A 25829-nucleotide genomic window follows, 5' to 3' on the forward strand; every position below is an offset into this window, starting at 1 on the left:
GGCCAGAGCTCTATCCACAAAAATTCTGCCCAAAGCCTTTGTTAATCCACTGCAAAACGCAAAGGGAATTGTATTCATATGAATAGCTGATCGCGATTAATTTCTAACAATGTGGTCCGAGCATTTAAACGGAGAATACGACGTATCAATCAGAGCGTAGGGAAGTGACTTGTTTTCATTTCCGAAGTACTTGCCCGTTCAATCTGGTCGTCAGGCCTAGTTCAGCTGAGCAAATGGACTACCTACTGAGCCATGGTTAGACAGTTGATTTAAATACGTTTTAAACATTGATAGTTCGGCATGCAATGGTTTTTAAATGTTAAGGATTTAATTTCTTAGATCTAAGAAAGGTTATTTTCAACTTGTGAAATTGACAATGGAATCAATAACATTAAATAACATTAAATAATATTTATTTGTGCACCGTGTGGTTGCAACTTCCGATTAAGCAAGCTTGTTATAAGTAATGCAGTAAAGTAACATTTATCTTCTTTTAGACTATATACTGAATTTAACTACCTCAAACCCATAATGAGCCTCTATTTTCACTCAAGAAGTCATGCTCCTACAGGTGGCAGACCTCATAGAACATGTATGAGTTAGACAAATATATACCATTTAGGTATGTAATATGTGACAAAAGTATAAGCAAATGAGATTCTGTTCAATGATGTATCTTGGTTGTATGAATATAGCAGTAGCACACAGGTATTCCTCAATCTATTGAACTGGTGAATTACATTTTCATTTACGGGCATTGCCTGAGTTTACATCACATAATATCGATGGTGGCCAGACTGACTCATGCTGCAAGGAAACCATTACCACTGCCCTGCCATTTGTCATAAGAGAGAGAACATATACGGCAGTTATTAGTCTGTCAGAGAGCATCTTCTGTGTTCTTGACCATGGAGAGAATGGATTCCAATTAGTTTAAATAATACCCCTCTTTCTCTTCCTCCTCCCCCCACCCAACCCATCTCCCTACCCTCCATGCTCACTATGAAACTGTAGACTAGACCGTGAAGCGGTAGACAGTGTTGACACTAGGACTAGGAGCCGTTCACAGTAATATGGCTTCCTGTTATTGGGATGCTAATACACTAGTTCATGGTTGACATTGTTCATGCATGAGAAGACCACTTAATGTGACCCTAATGACCTGAGTTGCGTGAATCGAATGACTAATCACATGATGTGTTACTATGTGGGCTGGTCACAGCCTACGTGATAAGCATATATGTTAATCCTGAAGAGATTCTCATTATTTTGTGCATTTTTTGCTACTAGAATCCGACTTGCATATAGACAAGTAGTTCATAAGATTTTAGTCATACAGTCTAGATGGTGATACACTTACGCATTACAAATACTGAAAAAATCATATGTTTTCTTGTTAATAATTACTGTCACCTTCTGTCCGTTATAATGTCTCATGTATGTGTTGTTTTCTTTGACAGGGTCAGATCTGCATCCGGATTCAAACCTTTAGTTCAAGTTCCTAAAACCTAATTGCCCACCCAACAATCTCTCTGGTGCATCAGTCACTTTATGGACATACATCCAGGTGTACTCCCCTATCCAGTGCCTGTGTATGACAGGATGATCCCCAGCAGATGATGATGATGGCGAAAAAACAAGATGCCCGGACTCCTATTTATAACCTCAACGTGGTGGGTTTGTCAGGGACGGAGAAAGAGAAAGGGCAATGTGGAGTGGGCAAGTCGTGCCTGTGCAACCGCTTCGTGCGCCCTAGTGCCGATGACTTCTATCTAGACCACACGTCTGTGCTGAGCACCAGTGACTTTGGGGGACGAGTGGTCAACAATGACCATTTCCTGTTCTGGGGGGAAGTGGGGCGGGTTCTGGAGGAAGGGCCGGAGTGCAGGATGCACGTGGTGGAGCAGACCGAGTTTATTGACGACCAGACGTTTCAGCCTCACCGCAGCACTGCCATGCAGCCCTACATCAAGAGGGCGGCCTCAACCAAGCTAGCCTCTGCGGAGAAGCTCATGTACTTCTGCACCGACCAACTGGGTCTGGAGCAGGACTTTGAACAGAAGCAGATGCCAGAGGGAAAGCTCCAGGTGGACGGATTCCTGCTCTGCGTGGACGTCAGCAGGGGTATGAATCGCAACTTCGACGACCAGTTAAAGTTCGTCAGTAACTTGTACAGTCAGCTGAGCAAGACCAAGAAGCCCATCGTGCTGGTCCTCACCAAGTGTGACGAGGGAGTCGAACGCTACATCAAAGATTCCCACACCTTCGCCATCACGAAAAAGAGTCTTCCAGTGGTGGAGACGTCTGCACGCTCCAATATCAACGTGGACCTAGCCTTCCTCACTTTAGTGCAACTACTCGACAAGGGCAGGGGCAAGCCCAAGATCATCGGGTACTTTGAGGCCCTCAAGCTCCAGAGCCAGCAGATAGCCTCCGCCAAGGACCGCTACGAATGGCTCGTCAATCGCATAGTGAAGAACCACAACGAAACCTGGCCGAACACGAGCAGGAGGATGAACACCTCCTCCGAGTACAAGGACTACGTCTATTTGGAGGGCTCGGCGAAATGCAAGAAGCTCTTCCAGCAACATGTCTACCGGCTGAAGCAGGAGCACATCGAGAGGCGTCGGAAAATCTACCTTAGCACTCTTCCTCTAGCACTTAGCTCCCTGGTGCCCGATCTGGATGAGATCGACCAGCTCAGCTGGTCGGGGGTACAGAAGGTCCTGGAGTCCAAGCAGCACTTTACCCACTGGTTCGTGGTTCTGGAAGAGACTCCGTGGGAGGACACGGCGCACATAGACAACGTGGAGGACGAGCGCATCCCCTCAGACCTGCTTGAGACGCCGGTCGCCGAGTCCATATTCAACACCCACCTGGAGCACCTGCGCAACGAGTGCAAGCGGGCCGAGATGAGACAAGAGTTCAAGCACAAGCTGGCCTCCTCCCTCTTCGTCACGCCCGGCAAGCCGTGGGAAGAGGCGCGCAGCTTCATCATGAATGAGGACTTCTACCAGTGGCTGGAGGAGCCCGAATACCTGGATCTCTACAACCGCCACCAGAAGGAGATCATTGACCGCGCTAAGGAGGACTTCCAGGAGTTGCTTCTGGAATATTCCGAACTCTTCTACGAGCTGGAGGTGGACGCCAAGCCCAGCAAGGAGAAGATGGGGGCCATCCAGGAGGTGTTGGGGGAGGAGCAGAGGTTCAAAGCCTTGCAGAAGCTTCCGGCAGAGAGGGATGCCCTGGTGTTAAAGCATATCCACTTTGTCTACCATCCAACCAAGGAGACCTGTCCCAGTAGCCCACAGTGTGGAGACTTCAAGATCGAACAGCTCCTAGCATCACGCTTCCCGACATGCTACCCCTTTTTCGATATGAAATCCCACTTTGGGAACACCAAGGCTGACCGAATCAACCTCGTAATACTAGGAAAGGATGGACTGGCAAGGGAGTTTGCGAATGAGATTAGGGCGCTCTGTACAAATGACGACCGGTACGTGTTAGATGGTAAGATGTATGAGCTGACCTTGAGACCTATTGAGGGCAACGTACGTCTTCCCGTGAACTCCTTCCACACCCCCACCTTCACACCCCATGGCTGCCTTTGTCTGTATAATTCAAAAGAGTCGCTGACGTATGTGGTGGAGAGCATCGAAAGGTTGAGGGAGTCAACTATTGGTCGAAGGGACAGTCAGTTAGCCCAGCTTTTGACTTCCCTGCTCTTAGTCACCAAAAGGGGTGTTGGAACCTATGCAGATGTAGGAGGAGAAACTGCTTTGGCCCTCATAACGCAAGGTCAGCAGGTAGCCCGGAGACTTCAGTGTAGCTTCTTAGACCCCGCCTCCCCCGGCGTTGGCTACGGTCACAACGTGAATGAAAGTCAGATCAACCAGGTGCTGAGAGGTCTCCTGGACTCCAGGAGGAGCTCCTCATTCAGCAGCAGCTCCCCGCCCCTCCCCCCTCAACCCCCAGGCCTGCGGGACTCTCCTCACCAGCCCAGCCCGGAAGCGGACATCCGCATCGTCATGTGCCTGATGTGCGGCGACTCGTATGACATCGAACAGCTCCTCACCCCGTTCCTGCTGCCCCAGCACTGCAGGCCGACGTCCAACAGCGGGACGTCCGTGATGCTGGAGCATACGGTGGGCAGCCACAAGCAGGTGATCGAACTCTCCCTGCTCTCCTACCACGCCTCCTTCTCCCTGCGCAAGAGCCGGCTGGTGCACGGCTACATCGCCGTGTACTCCGCCCGCCGCAAGGCCTCCCTGGAGACCCTGTGCGCGTTCCTCTGCGAGGTCCAGGACATCATCCCGGTGCAGCTGCTGGCCGTCGGGGACAGCCAGGTCGAGCTGACGGACAGCGAATCGGCCCGCGAACAGCTGGTCCAGGGGGAGGAGCTCGCCCGGGAGATCGAGGGCCGCTTCAACAGCGTGGTGTGCGGCTCCGGAGGGGTGGCAGGCGGCCTGCACCGGATCGAGATGTTCCAGCCCTTCCTCATGGAGGTGGTGGAGAAGCGCAACATCGTGGAGGCCACACACATGTACGACAACGTGGCGGAGGCGTGCACCAACGAGAGCGTGTACTCTCCCCGCTGTAGCTCCCCGAGCCCCGTCACCATGTTCCTGGACTCGGAGGACGACGTCGAGGCGTCTCCGCCCTACTACGACGGCACGCTCACCCACGGCGGGGGCTTCAACCTGCCTGACCTGGACTCGGGCGACGTCGCCGTCATCTCCGACATCAGCTCCTTTGAGAACAAACTCAACCACAAGCTCCCCCTCCAGGTGAGGCCCAAGCCCACCGTCACCTTTGACTTCCGGAAGGTGGGCCGTAACCCGTACACGGACACGGTGGGCCACCGTCGGTCCCTGCCCTCGGCCGTGACCTGGGTACCGGGCGGCGACGGAGGCTACGACCCTTCCGACTACGCCGAGCCCATGGATGCCGTCTCCAAACCCCGGCCCAGCAACGAGGAGATAATCTACTCCGTTCCGCACGACAGCACCCAGGGCAAGATCATCACCATCCGCAACGCCAACCGGATGCACTCCAACGGGAACGGCTCGGACAGCGAGGCCGACAGCAGCTCCCTGGAGCGCCGCCGGAAGTTTTCCGCGGCCGGGGTGAAGCCTCGGCTGTACCGCGACCGCTCCAAGCGCCTGGGCAAGTTCAGCAGCTTCCGCAGCAGTTTCATTGGCAGCGACGACGAGATGGGGGCCCTTCCCAAGACCAAGGAGGACGAGTTTGGAACCCTGAAAGGAGACGTCCTGGTCAACGAGGAGAGCGAGGACCCCAAAAAAAGAAACATTCTGAAGAGCCTGCGGCGAACTGCCAAGGTGCGTATGCGTCAGTTACCGGCCTCCTAACTGCTAATGAGTAAACATTGTTTTTGCTAAATACATGTTCCAACTTTATGTTAAGGCTGTGTTTTAGTGTCAATATGCTACATGTTAACCTTGCAGTTGTTTGTGTTTCTTTTGTTTGCTTGGTTTTGCCATCAAATGTGTCGGCTGTGTGAAGCCATTCATTTAACTGCACAAATCATACTGTGTGGGAAGAACTGGAGAAGAATGTAGTCATTCACTCAGTATTTGAGTGAGAGACACTTGATGAAACAGCCCTTGATGTCAATGTTAAAAAGCGATCTAGACCAAGGGCAAACACAGTCTACTAGCTTGGGAGAAATCGTCGGATCTCTCGGTATCAACATAATGAACCGTTTCCAGATTTTGATCAGTGACAGTCGTTGACCAACATTTGTTTGTGTGTTTTCCCCCTCTAGAAAACCAGACCAAAGCCTCGACCCTCTATCCCCAAACCCCTGGAGAGCAACTATTTTGGAGTTCCTCTGGTGAATGTAGTGTCACCAGACAGGCCAATCCCACTCTTCATTGAGAAGTGTGTTCGCTTTATCGAGACCACAGGTAAGCACTCCCGTTTTTGTTTTTTTTACCCCCTTTGTGCCTGTCGGTGTACGCACAGCAGGACGAGGAGTGTTTTTGAGTCGAGTGTAAATATAGGCTCGTCAACTTGGTCATGTTTTTATGTGGATGGTCGGCGCACCGTGCTGAAGGACAGCGATTAGTGTTTCACTCTTGATTTATTCGGAAAAAAGAGGTTTGGCGGATTGTTATTGAGGTCGAGTTTTACTGTAGGGTTGTTACTGGCTCACTGTTGGAATGCATGCATAGTAAGTCATTTGTAATGGGGGGGGGGGGGGGTGCCCGCTAAATGGGCACGTCTGCTAAACAGCTCAAATGTAATTCGAAAGCAATGAGTGTCGTTCATCAATTATAACCAACTCCCATCTGTACCCTCATCGGTCTCCAAGAAGGCACATCTAATGGAAGCCTTGTGTCTCTCTCTCTTTCTCTCTCTAATATTCCAGGCCTCAACACAGAGGGCCTGTACCGTGTGAGTGGAAACAAGTCTGAGATGGAGAGCATGCAGAGACAGTTTGATCAGGGTGAGTGAGATGGGACAATATGTCCATGACGTGCGCCGCGATGCTCCAATACATGTCCACCGGCTTCGTTTGCGCCGGCTTGCCGGTCAATACAGTAGAGGAAATTATGACGTGCTACAAAAATGTATTTAGCTCAGTTGCTAGGCCTACTGCCTCTTGACTTTTTCTTTCCCCATCGCAACCCATGTACATACAGACCACGGGCTGGACCTTGTGGACAAGGACTTCGCCATTAACACGGTAGCCGGGGGACTGAAGAGCTTCTTCTCTGAGCTTCCGGAACCTCTGGTGCCCTGTGTCCTTCAAGTGGACCTCCTGGAGGCCTTCAGTAAGGCAAACGCTAAAACATCTAATCCCATTTTGAAGGAGAAGTCTGTGTGTGCGCGTGTCTGTGAGAGAGTCTGAGTCATCCATTCGCCCCCCTCCCTCCCACCCTCCCTGCCTCCTGTGTGCACAGAGATCAACGACAGGGAACAGAGGCTGTACACCATGAAGGACGTGCTGAGGAGGTTCCCCAGGGAGAACTACGACGTCTTCAAATACGTCACGAGCCACTTACACAAGTGAGTGTTGCCCTCCGCCCGCCCCCCCCCCCCCCCCCCACCCCCGCCGCACTCTGACCCACCTACACTGAAACCTTTTCCATGTTTTTCCCCCTGCGCCACAGTTGACAGGAAGTGTGTGTGTGTGTTTTTGCCAGGGTGAGCCAGATGAGCAGGTTGAACCTGATGACCAGCGAGAACCTGTCCATCTGTTTCTGGCCCACGCTCATGAGACCCGACTTCACCACCATGGACGCCCTGACGGCCACGCGCACCTACCAGACAATCATCGAGTGCTTCATCCACCAGTGTGCTTTCTTCTTCTACAACCAGCCCCTCATCGACTCGCCCACGGGGCTCGCCGGACTCCCCGCCTCCCCGACCACCACCCTCACTGGGGGCTCCGCTTACTCCTGCTACCGCTCCTCCCCGCCCCCCACCGCCGCGCACTTCAGCCCCCTGCAGCAGTCGCCCCCCACCACCCCGCAGTCGCCGCTGCAGTCCCTCCTGCCCCCCCTCCATCAGCACCCCCACCCCCACCACACCCCCGCCGAGCAAGAGACTCTGTGAGAGACACGGGGAAACTGAGCACACATGCCCATGATGCTGGACCTTGGTCACACATGCGCGCGCACGCACACACACGTAACATGACAGACACACAGAAGAAAAAAGAAAAACAACATGCACTACATATTTCAGTCATGGATAACGTAGGTAATGAAGAGAGGTCTTGAGGAACTTTTTGAAGGAGCTTTACCCGACACGCAACTTCTGACCACTGTGTGCCAGGCCCGGGTACCCTTGTAACATGACTCCTCACCCTGGTAACCTGGAAGCTAAAGTTATAATCCCCTCACACACACACACACACCTGGACAAGGTGCACAGTTACAGTAAGCATCTCTCTGCTAACCTTTTTCCTCACCCTCAAGCCAGGAAGTCCACACCTCCATGTCCTAGCTGGAAGATGACGGATTTGTGCCACCGTGTTTAAAAAGAAAATTGTGAATAGTAGTTTTGTGTTTTTGTTTGTTCATGAAAGTAGCCACTGGATGAATGGTCTGTGCCTCTCTTGCAGTGGTGTGGGCAGTGAGCAGGCACCACTGGGGAGGAGAGAGCCTTCCTCCCCCTGTCCTGTCTGTCTACTGGCCCCCCACCTGGAGGCACACTAGGCTGTACCCAAGGAGATGGGTGCAGACAGGGAGGGGGGTGGTGCTCTATCGGGGTTGGGGGTTAGGGCATTGGTAGGGAAATTATATTAGGGAAATGATGGGAGGGTGGGGTGGGGGGGCATCCAGGGATGCACTTTAATGGTCACTTTTTCTGTCTTTTTATTTTATTTTTTTTGTGCGGGTTGTTGGGCCAGAATGTTTTGTTCCCGACTCCAGCAGCCATACCCATGCCCCGGTGGGGGTCTTGGCAGATCAAAACTTTGTTTACATCAAAACCGTTTTTTTTTTGTATCCACATACTTATCTGAAGCACTTTTGAATCATAGTGTTAAGTTCCGTGAAATGCGACATTGGTTACGTTTGTTTTGTGTAATGGGTCATGGGGTGTTTAAGTGGAGGAAGGCTCTTAAAGGAACATCTCTTAGGAATATTCTGGAGTCTCTTTGCGGATTGAGAATTTGCTCCTAGTCCTCTTGTCACTAGGTCATTTCAGAAAGGTTTATTTGGGAGGTCCTGTTCAATGATTTTCTCTGTTTCCGGACTGGTGGGTGTGAGTATGGATCTAGGCTGGTTTGGGTTCTGGAAAGAGGAAGTGAGGTAGGGTTAGGCCAATCAGACGAAAGCTGCAAGGCTGCCCAGATTTAGCTTCTCTGGTCTCTGTCAGTGATAGTCAGTGATTACAGCAGTCCACGTTGCCAATGGGAATAATTGAAACCTCAGTAACAACCAACAGTTTAATTGGGAGAGCGGATAAAACTGGCTAGCCAATAGGAGACACTTCTGTCTGGTGGCTATGGAAACCACTGGCTTACTGAAAGATGATAGGTTGCCGGATGTGTTGCTGTGGCTGTCCAGCCAATTGAGCTCTTTGTACTCATGTAATATTCAGGACCTTTAAATTGAGTGTTTGTATTCACGAAGCACTACAGTACAGCAGCCCAGCTGTGTATCTGTGTAGAAGCATGCTCATAGCCACAGAGAGAGAGAGAGAGAGAGAGAGAGAGAGAGAGAGCACAGTGGATAATTACCAGCTCCACAGAACTTTTGTTTTGTTAAGAGCAACTTGAAAATGAACAACCACACTATTGGCCACCAACAGTACTTGCCCTCTAGAGATGAACGAGTGTTGACCTTCGAGGCTTTCAAGTTCGTGGCTGACTGGCGCCGGACGGTTGTGTCCTGACTCCTGGCAGAAGCGGCGAGTATGTTCCAGGCTATGTTGAGGGGAAGCTCTAGGTTTGACATCATGGCTCGGGTTTTTTGTTTGTTTTGTTTTTTTGCTGGTACGTTAGGAAAGGGGTGCTTTTAATGCTGCAGGAAGTTGTCATAACTTGGGATCGTTGGGCTTGTGCGAAGTGACTCCTCAGAGGCCAGTGCTGTGCAGTATTATCACACACACGTGCGCGCACACACACATACACACACACACACACATGCACCTAAACTGGTGAAATAGGTAAACCAATAACCAAACTGTCCCACTAGAATGTGACTCTGGCTTAGATTTATGTGGCTGTATCACTTCATATCTGAGACGACCTTGACAGATCTGCTGTTCAATGAAGAAAAAAAACAAAAAGAAAAGAAAAAAGCGAGAGCATACTATACTAAAATGGTTGTTTATTTGTATGTTAGGGGGTCTAACACTTTGCCCTTTAGTCAATGGTAGAAAACATTTTTAGTGTGTATTTCAATGATTGAAAGTCAATTTTTACGATTTTGTGAATGGTTTAAGGCCACTTAAGTTTAGTGCATGATTTAAGAACACGCCAAGGGAGGAGGTTGGACCACTCATTATTTTGAAACATGAAATTAGTGTGAGGAACAAAGCGATAACAAAGAACTAGCTTAAAAGTGAATGATGGAGTACCGTGCATCAACAGCAAACCATGTCATTTGTCTGACTGATAATGGTGTATGAAGATGAAGGCCTTATGTGATTTGTATCATAGTTAATAAATTAAATCTTGTAAAATTGTCCTCTGGTCTCCCATGTGTTTTATTTCTCAATTGCCTCTGTAATATAATTTTATAAAAGTGCAGTCTAACAAATTTAACAGACTGGCCCACCATTCACTACTGTGTGATGGAAATAGGTAATAGTTTCAATGCCATTTTATGAATATGGCTTTTGAAATATGTGACTGTTGTATGAAAGCCTACAGACCCCATAGCAGAACAAGGCTGGTAATTAGGGATTATTGAAGGTGCCACTGAAAAGCCATCAATAATTAATTTGGTTACTAGTCATGTGTGACTGCTCTGGGTGAAATACTTCCACTGCTGTTTCTATTTCAGTCTTTCGAGGTCTACAATACTTAGAATCTTCTGATGCCCCCTAGTGACTTTTTAGCAGTATGCACCCAAAGGTTCAGTGGCCCTCCTGAACGACGCAGAGATGAACTACAAACCCCTTACCTTAGCAGGAAACCAAGGTCAACGGATGTTCCCTACGGAATGTAAATAAGATCTCTTGACAGGGTTAGGCTTTGTGTGAAGTATTGCATTAGTCCGCACTGCCAATTGGAAGCTTGATCTTAATAAGCGTCTACCTCGGTGCCAATGATCTCCAGCAGTTGGCTGACCAAGGTAGCAGGGAGTATCAAGGGTATTGAGTTTCAGTAGCAGTTCATCAGGCAGTATATTGACACAAGACTAGCATTACATTCTTGTGCTTATGCAGCTCCTACGTTCTGCATATTCAACACGTCCAGGACCGAGGCCCTTATTAGAATGACATGCACACGTCGCTTTAGCTTAGAGCGTTGCGCGTGTCTTGTGTGAGTTACGAGTGTGTTTCTTCATCGCGCGGGCTCTTGGCTGAGGGCCCTTCAAGCCTGATGAGTCTGGGCTCTGCTGTGCGGAGCGGAGGTGATGTGGATTAGCCGCGCGTCTGCATGTCCGACTCTCCTCGCCGCCTATTTCACTGCTAATTAGCTCCACAGATGCACCGGTGTCTCGCTTATTAACGCTAAAGATCCAGGCGCTGATTCTGCGGCGATGAGACCGTCGGCATATCTATCATCCCAATGTACAGAAAATACAAATGAAACGAATACGGCCGAACATGACATGATTCCTAGCAGGGGCGACTCTAGGATCAGACCTTTAAGGGTGCTCAGCCCTTAATAAGAATGTGACATGGATACAGTGTCTTGCAAAAGTGTTAAACCCAGAATCTCACTGGATATCAATTATTACATTTATTTGTTATTTATTAATACAACTATTTAACAATTCATTCATAATAACTCACCCCAAAACCCAACCCAGATTACTCTAGGGAACTGTTAAAACCCTCTCAACCCTTCTCTCCCCTTTTGTGTGCGTGTCTCTCTCTCTCTCTCTCTCTCTCTCTCTCTCTCTCTCTCTCTCTCTCTCTCTCGCTCTCTCTTCAGGAAGATGAGAAGATCTATTGATGTTTTCAACTTACGGCAAGTGACCTTTTTATTTTAAGCCTGCTTGCTAGAAGTGTCAGACATCAGAACAGATTACAATTTGCTCGTTTTACTCATTTTAATGAATAAACAAAGCTCGGAGATTCGCGACTGCCCCCTGCGGCCCCCCACGCGCTGAAACGCAGACTAATTTGTCACTTCTACCGCCGTTTATGTAGATCTTAGTCGAAACAGAAACAGCGAAGGATGAAGAGCTTCGTTTTTGGTAAAAGGAAGGTCGGTATTTATAAGAATAAGAGGGACTTATTCTTACAGGAGATGGACAGAGAAGAGAGAGAGAGGAATATCGACTGTGCGGTTTCATCGGTTGTTTTCATCCATTTTGGGTGACCTCCTGCGTCTTTGAGAATACTTCACGGTTACGGACATAAGAATGCTCTTTGGAGAGCCTTTTATCACCCCTTCCGCAGCCTGATGCATCTGACGACCCTACCGGGCTCCAAGCTGAGACCATGGCGGGGTGGGTGGTGGGGGGCGGGGGGGTGTAATTATGGGATGTCATAGAGAGTTCACACCGTTGAACTTCAAATCCTGTCATCGTTGATAAACAAGGCGTTTGTCAGCGGCGGACTAGAGGCTGTGACTGGGGCACATCAGTTGTAATGACAACACCCTCAGCTGAGATCCCTAGCAAGAGAAACACAGCAAAAACAACAGCACCAGCAGATAACTAGGCCCAGGAGACAAACTGCATTGAAATAGCAGCCACAGACTTAGAAGATCTGGGCAGATATTGTGTGAGATATGTGTTAGTGTGTGACACAAACTCTATGTTCTTCGGCATGCATTTATATGTGTGTGTGTGTATGTGTGTGCGTATAGGGCAGCCTTTGTGGCGAGATGAGAAGCTGTCCAGGTGTTCACCTGACCACGATATCACACAGCAGACACAATGGATCTTTCTTTGCTTGGGTTTTGCATATCCACCGGTCTTCACAGGCTGTCTACCAGCTCTCCTGCCCACGCAGATGACCTTTAACCTTCCTGGATCGCAGACACACCTGCTGTGGAGGGTTCAGGCGTCTCTTAGGAGGGAATCCTCTCTTGAAACACCCACGGCTGCTCGCTCCCTCGCTTGCTGAGCGACGCCGCCGTGTTTTCGTTTCACGCTAAAAAGGCCAGACTGTGCATGGCGCCCGTGGCAGCCGAAAAAAAAGGAGATTCAATTTCACAGTCATTTTATTCTCAGTTTGGCACATCAACGATTTATAAGGCGCAAACACGGGTCACATGGACACGAACACATAGTGCAGTGACGGCGGTGGTGATATATATATAAATATATATATATATATATTCAAAAGCTTTATGGTGTGACACTTGTGGGTAGACACAGGCTTACATGCATTGCCGGGGTGGCATAAACCAAGCACCAACGGGGACACAAACTTGATCAAATCCACAGAGTACAGGAGCCGTATGGATCTGAGACAAGTCGAGTGATAGTTTGAACGGCTGTAAATAGAAGCGGAAGAAGGCGGTCATTTTCTGTGCAGTCCCTGTCCTGTCCTCCTGACTCTGGTCTAATCTAAGTGCCTCCCTCCTAGAGGGAGTTGTCTGCGCTGGTCTGCTGCCCGTCTGCCTCCTGGCTCCCGGGCTGCTCGCACACCGTGCTGAGGCAGGTGTGGTTGTGGTGCTGGTGGGACGCGTGCTGGGAGAGCAGGCCGCGGTGGCGCCGGCTGCGGCGCCTCAGGTAGTCGCAGAGGCGCACGCGGAGCTTGCTGTGCAGCGAGGCGTAGATGAAGGGGTTGAAGCAGGCGGAGCTCATGGCCAGCAGGTGGCAGCACACCTGCAGCAGGTTGACGTAGCGCTTGCCCACCAGGTGGAAGTCTGGGTCCACGTCCAGCAACAGATTGAGCACCTGCAGGGGACGACAAATGGACGGGAAATAAACGTTGTACGAATACAAACGGCGTCGGATATATCCAACAAAGACATTCGTTAAGACGTTAAGTGGACGTAAAGAAAACAGGTGGTTCGTCGTAAAACGAAAGGACACCACAGCGACACTAACAACCACACAATGTGTCTTGTCACCGTGTGTGTGTGTGTGTGTGGGGGGGGGGGGGGTTGAGCACCTGCAACGGCAGCCAGCAGAAGGCGAAGACGACCACGGCGAGCACCAGCAGGAAGAAGGTCTTCTTCCTCTTCCTGTTCCAGCGCTGCAGGCTGCTCGAGGGCGCCCCCCCGGGCAGGCGGCGTCGGCGCAGGCGGCTGGTGATGCCGCAGTAGGCCGCGCTCACCGACAGCAGGGGGAGCAGGTAGGACGCCGTCAGCACGAAGCACGAGTACATCAGCCTGAGCCGGCCCCAGTCCTGCCAGAACTCCTCGCACACCACCAGGTCCAGGCCCCGTGGGCGCAGGTCCACGAAGCTGGTGCGCAGCGACGGCGGCGCCGCCAGCAGCAGCGACAGCAGCCACAGGCCCGCCGCCACGCTGGCGCAGCCCCTCAGGGAGATGCGCCGGCGCACCGGGTGGACGACCACCACGTAGCGGTCCACGGCGATGGCGGTCAGGGAGAGCACGGACACGAACACGGTGGCGGTCTGCAGCAAGGGGACCAGGTGGCAGAGCGCCCGGCCGAACAGCCAGCCGCGCGGCTCGAAGGCGTAGGACGCCGTCAGCGGCACGCAGCACAGGCACATGAGCAGGTCGCCGGCCGCCAGGTTGCCGATGAAGAAGTTGGTGGCGTTGTGGAGCTTGCGGTCGGCCGTGATGCACGCCAGCAGGACGGCGTTTCCCACGCACGCCACCGCCACCAGGAGGCAGTAGAGAGGCAGCAGTAGGGGGCGATAGCTTAGCAGCAGCTGCAAGCCGAGGAACAGCTCCATTGGGTCCGTTAGGTTTGCGCCGGGGGCCGGGGACGCTGTGGCGTTGGACCCCATGACAGGCCTCTGGAACACAGCATCCATCTTCTGTTCCGAGCTGACGAACTGCAACTCAACACACAGGCAGTTGGGCGTAATTCCCCGTTTCAGTATTCTATGCGGCGGGGAAACGTGAGTAAGTGGTTTTATAATGGTCTGAAATAGATATTAGAGAAGACTACAAGCTGGACAGCTGTTTAGCATGAGCTTACGCTTTGTAATTACACACAGGCATGCAAACACATGCGCAGCATATACACACACACACACACACATACATACATACATAGAAACATCCACACAAACATACACAGACACATTTTATATGATTTATGGAATGAAAAGAAAGACAATTCTTAAATGCAAGCTGTAAATAGTAAATAGGACCACCACTCGCTGAAACATAGATTTTCCATTCCAATCCCCCCCCAAAAAACATGAATTTCAGATACATCATCGTTTTGAGAAAATCTTTTTCGTGACCCCACAAGGGAATAGCGAAAAAAAGGGTTTCAACACTGAGCCACTCAGTCTCAGAGAGAAAGAACAACGCTTTTATCGGGGACATGGTCAATCACTTGGCAATGTTTAACTCAGGTAAAATGCTGTGTGCCAAAGCCAAGATCGAACATCTTTGTTGAAGCGTTTAGAACCATGTCTAGGACCAATGTACTGAGAAGGTTGTTATCAAAGGTTCAGCTGGGATTTCAAAGAAAGGCTGTTAAAAAAACGGATTGTCTCGACATCAATTCAAATAAACCAGAACCCCACTCCATGCTAGTTTCAGTAACGTCCAAACAGTAAGTGTCCAAAAAAGATCATTCCTTTGATCCCACCCAACTTTGATTGCTGTTAATCCCTTTCCCGGGGGCTCCAAACGCACAAACAAACACAAGGTTCCTGTGAGGGATAGAAGTAGGGACGCTGTACCTGCGATGCGATCCCGTGGAGCCGTGGAACTAATCTCTGTAGGGGCCGGAGTCTTCTCTGCCTCTGCCTCTCTTCTTCTCCTTGATGCCCCTTCCCCACTGCCTGCCTGCCTGCCTGCCTGCCTGTCTGCCTGTCTGCCTGCCTGTCTGCCTGTCTGCCTCTCTGCCTGGCTGTCAGCTTCTTTTCCTGATTCGTCAGTCTGTCTGCCTGTCCATTGAACCTGCTTGTGAGTCCCTCTCTCTCTCTCTCTCTCTCTCTCTCTCTCTCTCTCTCTCTCTCTCTTTGCTCTGTTCTTCAAAGTGTCCTCAATCCCAGGGCAACCGCCTCCAGTCTGAGTGTGTGTGTGTGTGTGTGTGAGAGAGAGAGAGAGAGAGAGAGGGGGAGAGAGAGAGAGAGAGAGAGGGAGAGAGAGAGTATGTGTGTAAGTGTGCGAATCACATGTGTGAACATGCCCCTCCCCTGACTGTTCTGTCCAACCTTATTAGTGAGGCTCCTTGTTTGGAGTGGGTGGGTCCTCCACACAGCCTATAGGCAGCATATGCCCAGCGTAAACAAATCGTTCATCCTTCGAAACAATCCGGCTTGACAGGACGCAGGGTTTTGGGAAAGGGAAAACCTGTCTTCTGCTCTCTGGAGCCAAACACCTTCACAGGAGCAGAGCAGAGACAGGGCTGTATTGAACCACGTCGAAAAACAACAAACCGTGTACTGACTCTCTGCGATACCCACTCCAATCCCATTTACACACACGCGCACACATAGACACAAACACGAGCACACGCACACACTCTCTCTCTGGCTCTCTGGTGTCTATCTGTCTCTGACAGACCCAGAAGGATTAGAGTGAGGGTGTGCAGGAGAAAGAAAGGCTATGGAGTTTGTGCTGCATGTTTTTTTCTGGTTTTGTTTTCCAAAGACTGCCAAAGACCTTTCTCTGTCATTGTCTTCTAAGGACCAGTTCTTTGCCAACCACGTCTTTGAAGAATGAGTGAAGTCATGGGGTATAGAAAGATAGCTTTATTGCACAAGGTGTTAGAATACTATTTTTGTTTGTTTTTCATTTTCTTTTCATAGAAAATTTTCTTTTTAACACAAGCAATTGCTATTAGAAGCAACTCAAACAAATGTCTGGAACCCCTCAACAAGATTTTTTTTGTCAAATTTTCAATTTTCATACATTTCTTCCCTCGCTTTTTCCCTTTTACCAAGCATGCAATGTCATTTTTGAGGATGAACAGAAATACAAAAATTATAATTAAAAAAGAAAAAAATAGGACAAATGACAACATCAAACCTTTTAAAAAAGAATAAAAATGCAACAAATTAGTATCAAAAACATAAGGGGAATAGAGAAAAAATGATGAATTTGTTGCCTGTTTCGGAAATAAACGTTTATCAAATCATTACATTTATTAATGCTGTTTCATTTTTGAAGTTGGGGCATTCAACCCTGATCTGTGTCCGGGTTTATTCTGACGAAAATAGCTCTTCATACAAAACTGTGTTATATGTACAAGAGTTAACTCTACAAACAACACTGACAGGTAGTGATGGGTCCAATATGTCAGAGGTTGTGGGGGCTCTGGGAGGGGGTGGGGTCGATAGGCAGAAATAAGGAGGGGGGAGCGGGGAGGAGGGAGGGGGGAGGGGGGAGTTTCAAGGTGGATGTGGTTGTCCTGACCCAGTTGAATATATACATAATTTCAGTGTGTGACCTAAAAGAGGTACAAGTCCCTGATTTAACTTGGCTTAACGTAGCCCAAGCTATGGTTGGGATGCCTCAAAACTGTCTGGCCTCTACAACCCCAAACTTTTTAAGAAAACCCCCAAAACCAAACGAGAACGAAACAATCAGAAATGAACAGACCTCAACAAAATAGAAGAAAAAAAAAAGGACAAAAAAAACAATTCAAAACTTTAGTGGAGATGTTTTCGATAGACATTCCGATTCCTGCGTCGATGAATGGTAGCACAAAATGGAGGTTGACGATGGAGGAAAGAGGGACATACCATAATACTTCAGACAGGGCAGCAACAGAGACACCAATAGACCACCGAGTGCATATCATCTTATCATCATCATCATCATCATTTCTAACTGAACTCCCTGACAAGTTAGGTCTCTCAGGTTTACGTCAATACTCTTTTACTTCACATGATTCAAACTCATCTTAACCTTATAATCTTAATGGACTGAAAGGGGGAACATGGGCTGAGAGGTTGGCAGAGGCTGGATAGTGAACGGGCGACCACAGTCTGTCTCCTGTGACCCCTGTGACCTCCGTCGCCGACACAGGACAGGTCAGGGGTCGCCCTCCTGTTAGGTTACCAGGTTTTCCTGCTCCGGTCGGTTGACAAAGACAGAAAAAGAACTGACAACAGTGTCAACAGTGTAGGTCACCTGGATGCACCCGTCTTAAGAGAGAGAGAAGAAAAAAAAAAAAAAAGGATTTGGCCTCTGAAATGTACTGACACCAACCAACCAATTACTGACAACCTCATGAGATTCTAACTACGGGCTTAGACATGGCTATTCCTTATCCATCTCTTCCTGTCTACATACAGTAACATACAGAACACCCTCTATGTACACATACTCCGCCATCTTTACTTCCATCTTCGTTTCCTGACCTCTGCTTCACTGCTCTTCACACGATTGAGCGATTGTCTCCTTCTTATACGTTTTTTCCTTCCCCCATCGTTAAAATGGTTGTATCTTTTTATACTTTGCCATAATTTCACTTTAAATTACATAATATACTTATATAGAAATATATATCCGTAAATCTTTATAATACCAAATATTCTCTATTTGTTTGTATTGCGAGAGCCCTGATGTTTTCAATTCATAGCTGGGTCATTTGGGTTGTCTTGTTTTTTTTTTCGGTCAAAAGCTATTTGATATTGTCAAGTTGGAACGGGTAAGGGGACAGTGGAGGCTATCAACAAAATGTGCTAGCAATTTGAATGAATCGTGTCATGAGAGGTGAACCTGAATACTTCCTCCTAAAATCCACAGAGAAAGAGAGCGAGAGAGAGAGAGAGAGATTGTGTGAGCCTGCTGATTGGTTGGGACATTCGGGGGACACATGGAGTAGGGTGAGATGAGAAGGGGATAACTGATAGTCCTGCAGTAGCGTACGCTCACACCAGAAAGTGTGTAGTCATCTGTGTGTGTGTGTGTGTGTGTCTATCAACCGCTGTGTGGACGAAGCCCGCCATAGACTTGGCATTAGCACAGAGCTCTCCGCTCTTCAATAACACTCGATGGGTTGAAATGACTATCATAAAAAAGCCTTTTCCACCCCTCGCTCTCCGTCGCGTGGGCCTGGGCCTGCCTTAACCGAGTGCCAGTCAGCAGGCCGGAGCTGTTAGTGGGAGCGAGTCCTTCTTTGTACAGGTCAGACTCAGGTGAGTGTGAATCAGGCAGGGTCGGCCCCTCTGCTCCCTGTGTGGAACAGTCTGACCTCAGGGTCAGAGTGATTCGAGTCGCGCTACCGGGCAGTTAGCTGTCGGCTGGGGCTGGGGGGGGGGGGGGGGGGGCGGGGCGTGGCGGGGCTGGACGCTGGCTCCTGCCTCCTGCACTTCCCTGCCCTGGGGTTAGGAGCCCCCGGAGCTGGGCTGGGGTTTGGCGGGGGGTGTGGGGTTGGGGAATGGGGGGTGGGGTAGGGGGTCCAGACGGGGAGCGTAGTCCGTGAGAGCAGGTTGAGGGGTGGGGTGTGTGTGAGACGGACGGACGGGGGGTGAGGTGAGGGGGCCGTCCGAGCTCTACACCAGCGTGTACGACTTGGAGTAGGCCCCCACGCCTTGCTTCTGCAGTCTGCCCAGCGCCGACGAGCTGTTCTCCAGCAGCGAGTCTCTGGAGCCCCCCATCTTGTTGCTGTTGGTGGGGTTGCTGCTGGTGCTGGAGGTGGAGGCCGTGGCCGCGGCGGTGGAGCCGGGCATGGTGAGAGTCCTCTGGGGCAGGGTGGCCGTGCCCGAGCTCACCCCCAGGCTGCCCAGCCCGGAGTGACCCAGCGTCAGGGCCTGCTGCTTGGAAGGGTCCAGAGTCATGTGGCGGCCTTGGGTGTGGTAGGCCCGCTGCGCCAGGCTGCGGATGGAGGCCTCTCGGGGCGGCACGGCCGGGCACGGGTCGTGGAGCTCCCCTTGCTTCCGGAAGAAGGGGTCCGTCTTCATGTAAAGGGGCAGGTTGCAGAATTCACCTGCGGGGGTACGACAACGGAACGGTTAAAGGGGTTTGAGAAACTTCCGGAAGCGTTGCGCGTGCGCGTTGTCGAACCGTGAGGCGCGACACACACGCGCACTCATCCGTTTCCACGGCAGGCGGTGGCGTGCGCCAAGCGATGCCAAAGGCTTGTGCCGCGCTCTGTCCCCCCCCCCCCCTCCCCCCCATATACTCACTCTTGTTGGCGCGGTGGGGGATGGGCACGGCCACGTTCTTGCCGCGGTCGTAGTCCTGCGGCTTGGGCGGCGAGGCGGTGAAGCGGCAGATGCCCGGCTCGGACGGCGTGCTGAGGGAGGTCATGCTGTCGGCGGGGTCGTTGGTGCCCGTGGTCATCTGGTCGGAGGAGCTGTCGGAGATGAAGCACTCGGTGATGGTGAACTTGGCGTGCTGCAGGTGCTCCTCCAGCTTGGCGTGCTCGTAGGCCCGCGCCAGCTCCTCGTAGGTGGACGAGGCGCTCTCCGTCGACACCATGCTGTTGCGGCCCTTGTCTGGGAGACGGGAAAACGCAGAAACCGGGGGGTTAGGTACGTGGCGTGGAAGAGGGGTTTCGAGATGTTTTTTTTATGTGAAGCATTCAAGATACGTCATTTAAAAGGCGTGGGACAGGGGTTTCAAGAGGGTTTTGTATGTAAACTATGCAAAATACGTCATTTAATAGGTGTGGAAAAGGGGTTTTGGGAAGGTTTTGCATGTCAAAGATTCAAAATACGTCATTTAATAGGTGTGGAAGAGGGGTTGAGGATGCTTCATATGAAGACGTCGTTTGAAAGGCGTGGAAGAGGGGGGGGTCGCGGTTTTTTTTTGCGTGCGTTGGAGACGGCGCCGGGCCCACCTGTGTCCTGGGACAGGCTGGCGCTGTAGCTGTCGCTCTCGGTGGCCGTGATGCCGTGCGACCCCATGGTGCGCCAGTCGGAGGTAAGGGTTCGCGCCGAGGCCGTCGATTGGCTCTGGCCCGGGCGGCTGAGGGTCCACTGGCTGGAGTAGCGATTCCTCGAGCTGTGCGCCGACTTGACGCTTTTCCTGGAGACCGGATCTGAGAGGGAGAGCGGGGGGGGGGGGGAGATTAGAGGATGGAGCGACTGTGATGTCACGAATGCAACGCTTCACATGCAATACAATCTATTACTGTATACGATGAGAATTGATATGCCCCGGATCTGTAATCCAAGGCGTTTCATGTGCGTTGTGTACAGTACTCACTGGTTCCTGGACGGATGTCGGACATGTCGATCAAAGGCCCTGTGTTTTGGATGAGGGCGGGGTGATGCAGGGACACGCCCGTGCAGAAGCTCTGTGGGTTCACCGATTGGCTGAACTCTGTGTCCGTCACTGGGACCGCGGCCTTGTCCTCACCTTTCAGGGCGGGAGACGAACGAAATAAACAACATTCAGCTGACTTTCACGACTACCAGTTCTTCCTCGAACCATACAGCACATTATCCATCAAACTGAACACTCCACATTCTGGATAATGAGCGATACATGAGTTTAGGACAATAAGACAAGATGCACACTTGATTTCACCATCCCCTTATCTCTCATTCTTCTCTATGTGCTTTCAATCTGTCTGTTTCAAGTAGGTGTTCTTCTGAGCTGAGAGAGAACCTTCCAGAACACCATCCCACACCAAGTCTGTCGCTCGGATAAACCTTTCGAGGAGTCGCCTTTATTCATTACACGTATCCTCTTTGCGATTGGTGTGGGTTTTTTTTACGCGTGGGATCAGCTGATTGGCTGGTTGGTGTGGAGACCGACCTATCTGCTTGATGCCCTCCTTGTCCTCGATGAGCAGCTGGACTCGAGGGATGTCGATGTGTAGCCGTGGGCCTGGCTGGGGCCCTTTCACCGGTGTGTCCATGCTCCGATTATTCTTACTGCTCACACACACACACACACACACACACACACAGGCAGAAAGACATGCTCGGTGAGGATACATTTCTTTCTATACCAAAAAAAGCCCTGTAAAACATTTTTCCCAATCAAGGTCGAACATAATTCCCTCCAATAACACAGTCCCTGCCAGCAGATCTGGAACCATGTTCTCACCTGATAAGCATCTCCGCGAGGCTCTTGGCGTCTGTGGACAGACAAACATCTTAATTAGATTAGAACGGATCGCTGAGATTAGGCAAATCAGTTTGACCTCTTACGTTTCCCATCGACGAGGTACCTGCGAAACCTCAACTCTCTCTCTCTCTCTCTCTCTCTCTCTCTCTCTCTCTCTCTCTCTCTCTCTCTCCCTCTCTCTCTCTCTCTCTCTCTCTCTCTCTCTCTCTCTCCCTCTCCCTCTCTCTCTCTCTCTCTCTCTCTCTCTCTCTCTCTCTCTCTCTCTCTCTCTCTCTCTCTCTCTCTCTCTCCCTCTCTCTCTCTCTCTCTCTCTCCTTCTCTCTCTCTCTCTCTCTCTCTCTCTCTCTCTCTCTCTCTCTCTCTCTCTCTCTCTCCCTCTCTCTCTCTCTCTCTCTCTCTCTCTCTCTCTCTCTCTCTCTCTTTCTCTCTCTCTCTCTCTCTCTCTCTCTCTCTCTCTCTCTCTCTCTCTCTCTCTCTCTCTCTCTCTCTCTCTCTCTCTCTCACCCCGGAGCCTCTTCAGCCTCTTCTCCTTGCGCTTCTTGCGGATGATGAAGAGCAGGGCCACCCCCAGGGTGACCAGGATGACGGGGGAGCCGATGGAGAACAGCTTCTTCACGTCGTCCCCCTCCCCGCGGGCCGACTTGATGGGAGGGATGGTACCTGCACACACACACACGCACAGAGAGGGAGATGAAAGGACCAGCACTCCCGCCCATACCCCTTCCTTTTTATATCTCTCTCTCCACCCCTGTAAACCTGTCTTTCATGTCCAGTGTGTGTGTGTGGGTGTGTGTGAGGGTGTGGCCTGTATGTGTGTGCCAGGGTGTGTGTGTGTGAGGGTGTGGCCTGTATGTGTGTGCCAGGGTGTGTGTGTGGGTGTGTGTGAGGGTGTGGCCTGTATGTGTGTGCCAGGGTGTGTGTGTGTGGGTGTGTGTGAGGGTGTGGCCTGTATGTGTGTGCCAGGGTGTGTGTGTGTCTGTGTGTGAGGGTGTGGCCTGTATGTGTGTGCCAGGGTGTGTGTGTGGGTGTGTGTGAGGGTGTGGCCTGTAAGTGTGTGCCAGGGTGTGTGTGTGTGGGGTTGTGCGTGTGTGTGTGTGTGAGGGCCAAGCCCCAGCCAGCCACTCACTGCCGTCGTAGTCCGTGGTGGCGAACTGCGAGCTTTGGTTCCCGCAGCCCGCGCTGTTGCACGCCTTCATCTTCAGCTCGTACCAGGTGGCCTCGCGGAGCTCGCTGAGGAACAGCTGGCCCGTGGCGTTGGCCCGCACGCTCTGCCACGCCCACGTGCCCTTGGGCCGGAAGTCCAGCAGCAGGCCGGTGATGGGGCAGCCGCCGCTGGTCCAGCCCTGGAGGTTGAGGCCGGCGTGGGTGGAGTTGATGTGGGTGAGCAGGGGCTGGTCCTTGTTGAACACGGGCTCTGGAGAACAGAGAGAGGGGGAAGAGAAAGACTTACTTTCACAGCATGTAGGTATGGACAACTGTGTTGAGACCGTCCAGTAGATAAATATGTTTCAAGAATGTCCAGTATGTGGGTATGGACAGGTGTTCGTCTCCCCTAGACCCCGGGCCCTCGAGGGGTCTCACCTCGTCCGTGGGTCTTGGCCTCGATGATCTCGCTGATGCGCCCGGAGCCCACGCTGTTCTTGGCGGCCAGCTTGACCTTGTACCAGGTGCCGCAGCGCAGGTTGTCCAGGCGGAAGGAGCGCTCGCTGGAGCTGATGAACACGTCGCGCCACTCCTCCGTGTTGTCCACCGAGTACTGGAGCACGAAGCCTGCACACACACACGCGCGCGCGCGCACGTTAGAACGAGCTCAAACCACTTTGCGGCGGATGTGAAAAGATGTCTTCCAAACGCTGCCTCCCGAGTATTACAGTTACACCTCGAGATAGATGATCGAAGTCGATTCGCGTCCTGCACGGCTCAAAATGAGGACCCTTTGAAAGATAACCGCAGTTTGGCACTTTCGACACCAGGTGGCGACAAAAGAACAGTGAAAGGGGTTCAGTGTTCGAGGCTAAACAAAACAACAGTCCTGTTTACCCTACACAGTGTGTTCTGCATAGACAGACGACACGGGGGATAGACCGTCGACTTAATAGACCTCTACACAGTCACACACCTGCTAGTGTCAGATGGCTGAGTGGTGAGGGAGTCAGGCTAGTAATCTGAAGGTTACCAGTTCGATTCCCAGCCGTGCCAAATGTCGTTGTGTCCTTGGGCAAGGCACTTCACCCTACTTGCTTCGGGGGGAATGTACCTGTACTTACTGTAAGTCGCTCTGTATAAGAGCGTCTGCTAAATGACTAAATGTAAAATGTAATGTAGTGTGTGGTTATGCAGTTGTGCCGTCTGGCAGCAGAGCAGAGGCGAGAGAGAGAGAGAGAGGAATGAGGCAGGGTTCCGAAAGTGTGGAAGGGGAGCCCTGCCTCTGATGGAGGAATGTGAGGCAGGGTGGAGGCACTGTACCTCTGATAGAGCTGCCTCCGTTGTCCCCTGGGATCCAGGCCAGGGTGATGGAGGAGGTGGAGGTTGTGGAGACTGTCAGTCTAGGCTGGTCCGGAGGAACTAGACACACACACACACGCACACAAAGCGAGTTAGTCAGCGCCAGCTCAGAGAACAGAGGGACTAGCTTTAGGATTCAATCTGGAACATTCCCTGTTAAGCCCAGCTCACCTTGCACCAGCAGGTTGACAATGATGGTGTCGAAACCCAGGGTGTTGGTGGCCGTGCAGGTGTAGTACCCAGAATCCTCGGCTTTGACGGAGCGCAGCACCAGCGTGCCATTGGATAGGATCTGACGCTGGCCGTCCGAAGTCACGGGGATGGCCGAGTCCTCACTGTAGCACACACACACACACACACACCACATGAGAATCCTGCAAATCGTCCTGCTATCTGAGCTGATCAGGTCAAAAAGAAAGAAATCTTCCCATTGATCCCAAACCTTATCTTAAAACCAGTATTAGCATGGTGTCTGTCCCTACTGCGAGTGCTAAGATGAGGGAGGTGTGTGTGTGTGGGGGGGGAGGTTCTGACCTGTCTTTAGTCCATTTAATGGTGGGGGTGGGCTCTCCAACGGAGCTGCAGGGAAGTCGAACCTCCTTCATCCATGGAGTGGTCACCGTGCCCCCGAACGACAGGATCTTGGCTGGGGCTGCACTCACACACACACACACACACGCACACACACGCGGTTAACAGAGGTGAGACGGTGTCGATGCACGTCACAAATATGCCCACGCAATGCGACGCACACACACTCAATTATTCACAAGCACACAGACACGCACACATGCACCAACGGGATTTAGCCCTCGCCACTCACCCACCTGTCTCCATTGTTAGGTGAGAGAGGTAGTCAAGAGGTAACCTGGAAACCTCAGCATAGCCCTTTACAGCTACCGGGAGATGTAAGTGCTAGAGAATACACTTATAGAGAACCCCCCCACCCTCCCAGTCTATCTATTCTCCATAGATCTTCCTCTATATTGATTCTGGTTTCCACGCCCCCCCCCCCATCCACCCCCACCCCTCCACCTTCCCTGAGGGCCAGTTTACTAGGTAGGCCCCTGTTCATCACCACATAATTAACAACAGTGTTTCCTGCAACATAGCCCGCACTCAATCAATACTACAACTGTCAATCAATAGCTCAGGCAGAGTGGAGAGAGAGAGCGAGGGACAGGGAGAGGGGGAGAGAGAGGGAGACAGAGGGAGAGAGAGAGAGGGAGAGAGGGAGAGAGGGAGGGAGAGAGGGAGAGAGAGGGAGAGAGAGAGGGAGATAGAAAGAGAGAAGAGCAATCTATTGTAAGCAAAAGAGACTGTGTCCGGTAACTCTCTCCACCACCCCCTCCCCCCCACCACCCCACCCCCTCTCAGAAAATGTTTCCCTCTCTGTAACCTTTATGTCAAATCCCTCCTTTCTCACGGACACCCCCACCCCGTGGAGGACTCACCCTTCCCAGCGGGCTCCACTGTGACCTTTTCGCTGATGTTGCCGCGGCCGGCGGTCGTCACGGCGGCGGACCAGATGAGGTACTGTTTACCGCGCGTGAGGTGTGTGATGCGGTAGAACAACATCTCGGGGTTT

At 51.3% G+C, this 25829-nt stretch overlaps 3 protein-coding genes across 3 annotated transcripts in view; 1 reads left to right on the plus strand and 2 right to left on the minus strand.

The window, feature by feature from the left end:
* Positions 1-1616: 1616 nt before the first annotated feature.
* Positions 1617-7718, plus strand: arhgap35b (Rho GTPase activating protein 35b). The gene is made up of 6 exons (XM_067228891.1): positions 1617-5339; positions 5786-5927; positions 6392-6469; positions 6666-6797; positions 6927-7032; positions 7170-7718. The coding sequence occupies exons 1-6, from the start codon at positions 1617-1619 to the stop codon at positions 7579-7581; spliced, it is 4593 nt and encodes a 1530-aa protein (XP_067084992.1). The 3' UTR covers positions 7582-7718.
* Positions 7719-13187: 5469 nt separating this feature from the next.
* LOC136933315 (prolactin-releasing peptide receptor-like) lies at positions 13188-14556 on the minus strand. The gene is made up of 2 exons (XM_067228633.1): positions 13723-14556; positions 13188-13505 (listed from the first exon to the last, which is right to left on the minus strand). Exons 1-2 carry the CDS (start codon positions 14554-14556, stop codon positions 13188-13190), a joined length of 1152 nt encoding a protein of 383 aa, XP_067084734.1.
* Positions 14557-19209: 4653 nt separating this feature from the next.
* LOC136933316 (cell adhesion molecule DSCAML1-like) overlaps positions 19210-25829 on the minus strand; it is a 20087-nt gene continuing 13467 nt past the window's right edge. The window contains 13 exon segments of the mRNA XM_067228634.1: positions 19210-19643; positions 19843-20154; positions 20499-20699; positions 20867-21019; positions 21422-21543; positions 21716-21746; positions 22241-22396; positions 22863-23150; positions 23318-23506; positions 24203-24301; positions 24413-24576; positions 24776-24893; positions 25696-25827. Coding sequence (XP_067084735.1) covers positions 19210-19643; positions 19843-20154; positions 20499-20699; positions 20867-21019; positions 21422-21543; positions 21716-21746; positions 22241-22396; positions 22863-23150; positions 23318-23506; positions 24203-24301; positions 24413-24576; positions 24776-24893; positions 25696-25827 — 2399 coding nt within the window.

This window comes from Osmerus mordax, chromosome 25, assembly GCF_038355195.1.
Source record: "Osmerus mordax isolate fOsmMor3 chromosome 25, fOsmMor3.pri, whole genome shotgun sequence".
Classification (NCBI taxonomy): Eukaryota; Metazoa; Chordata; class Actinopteri; order Osmeriformes; family Osmeridae; genus Osmerus; species Osmerus mordax.